General features: G+C 32.4%; 1 protein-coding gene across 1 annotated transcript in view; it reads left to right on the top strand.

Annotated features, from left to right (window-relative positions):
• The first annotated feature begins 801 nt into the window (after positions 1-801).
• The window catches only part of LOC115995912, a 9,468-nt gene continuing 4,781 nt past the window's right edge, over positions 802-5,488 (top strand). The window contains exons 1-3 of the mRNA XM_031235060.1: positions 802-944; positions 1,196-1,237; positions 2,297-2,476. Of these exons, the coding sequence (XP_031090920.1) occupies positions 802-944; positions 1,196-1,237; positions 2,297-2,476 (365 nt within the window). The remainder of the gene's footprint in view (positions 945-1,195; positions 1,238-2,296; positions 2,477-5,488) is intronic.

Below are 5,488 nucleotides of genomic sequence, written 5' to 3'. Positions count from 1 at the left end.
AAATCATATATGTGTGTATAAAATACCTATATTATTTGTGAATATATAATTCGAATTATAAATTTTAATTATTTATTTGTATTTATTAATATTTTAATATTGGACATGAATTTTCGCGTATCGCGCGTACAAAATACTAGTATATATATATATATATATATATATATATATATATATATATCTTAAAATAATATAAAGAGCCACCTTATTTTTGCCCAAGACTTTTTCAGGCGAATTTTATTGCACTTTGTGCTTATGTTGTTGTACATTGCAATAATAGCTACCTAATTTGCCCTTGCCGATTATCGGACGTTCACTTTCCGACTGCTTAAGGACAAATATTCAATTACTCTCGTGGGCCTGCTTTCTATATTATACATAAAGTTTGCCGACAAAAATAAAAATGGGGGCCATGGGGACAATCAAGCAGGATTCCAAATTTTAATCAAATTACGAGTTTGGCATTTTTTTTGTTTTCTTCCTCTTTATCCTTTTGTCTTTTCGTCCAACCACTCCACTTTCATCTTTTTTTTTTAATTTTTTTTAATCCACCCACCCACCCACTCCACTGTGTTATTTTCTTCCTCATTGACAGCCATCTTGCCTCACAGATGGAGTTGTAAATCGCAGACTCTCTTTCACTCACTCTTCTCAATTCCTTTACGTCTAGAGTAATTTATTTTTATAATAAAATTGGGATATAAACAATAACCATATGAGATAAATTTGTGAAGAAGATGCTGATTTTTTTTTTCTAATTTTGTGTCAAGGTTCGCCGAAGCAGTAGGTGCAAGCCAACGGATGGTGAGACTGAAACTCCGAGCAGTAAGACGAGTCTTCAAGGATATGGGAGGACATCATCTATCTATTCATGGGCTAAGCTCTACCGTTGATGGTGGTTGGCGACGACGGCAGCAGCAACGGACGAACGAGTTCCTCTCCTGGCAAATAAATGTGAGACCAAGTGATGCGCAATTATGTGAAACTCCAAAATCTAGCCAGGATACGCATAAATACTGAAAGAAAGTAAACTTTAATTTATGTGTTTGTCATCTAATTTGTTGGCCCTTTTTGGGACTCATGCTGGACTGAACGGCGTGTTAGAGTTAAAGAGTTTTCCGGTCGCATATTGTGTTTTATCAAATTTCATATTCAATTCAAGTGCTTGACTGAACATTTTGATTTGTCCCCTCAGTCTTTATGACGAACAGCAGCAGACCGATGGAACTTGGCGACGGTGAATTTTTTCCCTAGTGATCTCCTCCTCAGGCGGCGATCACTGGAGAAAGTATCTTTATATTTTCCTCTCCTTCATTCATCTTCCACTTCTTGGGTCTTGCGACCAACGACAGAGTGGACGGCGACTGGAACGCTGATCAGAAAATATTTACCTGCAAAATCAGAGGTTGACTTCTCCAGGTTTATTACAGATTCTCCTCTTACTTCTCAAAAGTTTTCTGGAAACTCCATGTTTAATACAACTTGTTCTCCTAATTGTCTGAGTGTTTCTTTAAAGTCCATGTATTTAATCTATGTATTTCTGTGTGGATTTTGTACTTGCATACCATGAACGCAACAAATAGTAGAAAATCTATGGAGATGAAAAACTTCAGCACAAAATCATGTAGAGTGTAAGAATAGCCATGCAATTACTTGAGTTTAAGTTTGATCCACCTCCAAAAACTTCATCACATCTGCCAAACAAAATAAGAGGAAGAAAATATAGTTTTCTTCTTACTTCTCACTTTTGCCTAAAATGGACACTGCTTCCCACTACCCGAAAAACAATGAATAGGAAAAGAATGAAGTGGAATATATTTTGTGGTTGAAAAAGAATCTCACATGTGGCATGGCTGCATATTGAAATTTTTTTTTTTCAAAGTAGCAATTCATACTTTAGGAGTTTTAATTTATTGGCATTTGCATTTTTTCAGACGGTCGTAAACTAAAATTCATTGCGGAGTCCTACATCTCTGGACTCTAAAATTCATGGATAGCCGACACATCCATGAGGATTGTTAATTATTTTTTTTTGCCCTCTCTGGACTCTAGCTATTCATTCTTGAAAAAGGATGTAAAAGAATGAAGACATTAAGACCTTTGATCTCTGACATCTATCACTGCCTCCCCCATCCACGTCGTCGTCGGCGGTCACCCTCGTCTGTCGTTGCATTGTGTGGAAGGACAACAACCTCTCTCTGCCTCATAGAAGACACCATAATCGATATGTTGATATTGTTTCAAGCTGGCTTGAATTACTTAAGTAAATATGTTTTTTTTTTCTCTGATGTTGCAGAGCCGGTATCAGAACGTCTGAAATTGTCATAGCATGTTGCAGAGCCGGTATCAGAACGTCTGAAATTGTCATAGCCTATGATCCTGTTTGGGAAAATGGAACTGGAAAGGTTGCAACACCTGCCCATGCACAAGGATTTGGAACTTCTTGCTGCACATTTAACTTTTTTACGTCTGCACTGTAACTTGTTGGTTCTCAATAATTTGCTGTTATTTTCGCACTGTAACTTGTTGGTTCTCAATAATTTGCTGTTATTTTCCTTTTTCATTTTCAAGTGTTCTTCGACTTAAACATATATCTTATCATTTGAATTGCCCCAAAAAGATACAGAGTATTATATTTTGGTTGTTCTCTTGAGCCAGATGATTCTTTTTAAATTGAAACTTTGTTTATTCTGCAGCCAGATGATTCTTTTTAAATTGAAACTTTGTTTATTCTGCACGTAGATGATTCTTTTTAAATTGAAACTTTGTTTATTCTGCACGTTTTCCATTGAATACAGAATGAATTCAATTGAATGATTACAACTCCATTGCAAAATGAATTCAAATCTTAAAATAATATAAAGATCGACCTTATTTATGAATTCAAATCTTAAAATAATATAAAGATCGACCTTATTTTTGAATTCAAATCTTAAAATAATATAAAGATCGACCTTATTTTTGTCCAAGACTTTTCTAGGCGATATATTTTGTACCTTGTGCATTTGGTGTTGTCCATATCGTCAATAGTTACTTAATTTGCCCATGCCGATAAACAACCGATCATATTCAGGCTGCAAAGGCCAAAATTATAGGTGGCATGACAGATGAGATGGAAAACCTGTAGCCATTGTGGGGGACTACTGCATGACTCATTACGCATTATTAACCATGGACAGTACTGATAAAGCAAAAACAAGATCTAAAAAAAATGCAATAATAGAAGGGTGGGAGACCACAACATAAACAAGATCTACAAAACAAAAAAAAAATGCAATAATATAAGGGTGGGAGACCACAACATGACTCATTATGCACTCTTAATTATGGAGCTGATACTGATTAAGAAAAGACAAGATTAAGAAGACCATAAATATATATAAAAAATTAAGTGATTGGATTTTTTTTTTGTTGTGTCGGAATAGTTAGCCGCCACCATCAATAATGAGAAAGATAGGATCGCGTAAACCTGTTATTTGGTGAATACAACAACAAAATGATTGGAGTGATTGGATTGGACGACCAAATTCACTATGGTTAAAGAACAAATCGACATTTAGGGTGGGATACCACGTGGTATCCCACCCTAAATGTCGATTTGTTCTTTAAGCATAGTATATATATATATAATAACATTGAAATAAATGCCAAAAACAGTTGTAAAAACATTCAATACAAATGGCCATTGTAACAACGCCATTTCCATACCAAAATTTTTTTACGACCTTTGCTAAAAAAAATTCTTACAAAACCATTGTGGAATCACATCTACGTAAAAAAAAATTTCTACAACGACGCTCAGATATTTCTTTTTTACTGATGATGAAAAGCTAAGTTCCGAATTTACAATTTCCATACTACAATAAGTGAAAATAATAATTTTGAAGGACATGAGATCTTACCAAATGATATCCATGTAATTTCCTAAACTGCTGAACTTCCATTGTTAGGCTGATATATCTATATATTTTGGTGTGATATGTATATTTCATCTTCGATTTACTTAACTCATAGCTTATATATATGTATGTCGCGTGATTGTTCTTCGTCGTATCATTACTTAAGCCACAAACATATATAATTATATACATCATTACTTAAGACACAAACATATATACACAATTTACAACGGATCCTGACAAATTGTTCAACTTCATGCTTAAAAAATATAACAAAAAATTATTTAATCAACTTATAGAATTGGACACATGGTTTGCAGCTTTATGGTTTAAAAAAAAATATTCTTATTTAATTATAAAGTACACGTATATACATGCATCTCAAAGAAAGCAAAAGATTGTCACCTTTTTTTACTTGGGCGCATGGCTTACAACTTGTTTAAAATCTCTATGTTTTAAAAAAAATCGTGTAAAAGTACACGTATATCCGCACACCTCAAAGAAAGCAAAAGATTATCAACTCTTTTTACACATATATCCATAGCTCAAACCAAGCAAAAGATTTCCAGTTTTTTTTAATCTCTCTTTACGTGAGCTGAAGGTTAATACATACAGAAAAAAAATATTATTCATCTTCCTACTTGATAATTTTTTTTTCAAAACAGGTTATTGATCAAGTGATCTGTTGCTCATTTGTTTGAGTCAATTTCGATAGCCGCACTTCTCAAACAGTGAGTTAAAAATTACACCTTTGCACACCTCTTTTAATTGTAAAAACTAATTTCTATTCTTACAAAATTATTTATATTTATATTCATTTATGCTTATTTATTTATTTATGTCGCATTTAGCCATTTAGGTGGAATTTAGTTTGCTTCTCAGCAAATATTGAGCAAGTTATCTACTACTCATTTGTTTAATAATTTAAACCCCTACAACAAACAACAATAAAGACAATTAATTGTGAAAGTTCATATATGAATTTCAATAATGCTATGATACTTGATACAAATTTAATGCACAAGTCCAAAGATTACATATAACGTATGGAAGTTAATTCATCATTATTGATATAACAACAGTTATCCCATTAGTAAACAAAAACATTAGTCTATCAAATAGACAAGAACTAAGCATATAAATTTACCAATTCAAATATGCATTCTAAGATTCTAATAAAATTGATAAAAGAAAAGGAAACCGTTATTGAAAAAGATATAGTACAAACTCTAAAAGCATATAAACTCAAAAAACTCACAAGGCATATAATAGAGACTATGAAAGCCAGTCAATCCCAAAAAATCATAAATTCAAGATTTAAGTCTTTGACAATTAATAGTATATTAAAAATCCATAAATTCGTAAAACAAAAAAAAAATTTAAGTCAATTTTATTTTATTTTTTATTTTTTCATAATTTAAGATTTTCACACTATATTTATGAAGAAACAATCTTCAAAGCACCACATCGGTTTTAAGATTGAAAGGAAAAACTGTATCCGTATATCCATTCTTCTAATAGATCGCGACAGAAAATAGTAGGAGAGTACTGTAAATAAATCAATACATCAATAATAATAACAAAACATA

The sequence above is a fragment of the Ipomoea triloba genome, chromosome 11 (genome assembly GCF_003576645.1).
Source record: "Ipomoea triloba cultivar NCNSP0323 chromosome 11, ASM357664v1".
In the NCBI taxonomy this organism is placed as follows: Eukaryota; Viridiplantae; Streptophyta; class Magnoliopsida; order Solanales; family Convolvulaceae; genus Ipomoea; species Ipomoea triloba.
This window is presented reverse-complemented; position numbering and strand designations above follow the sequence as displayed.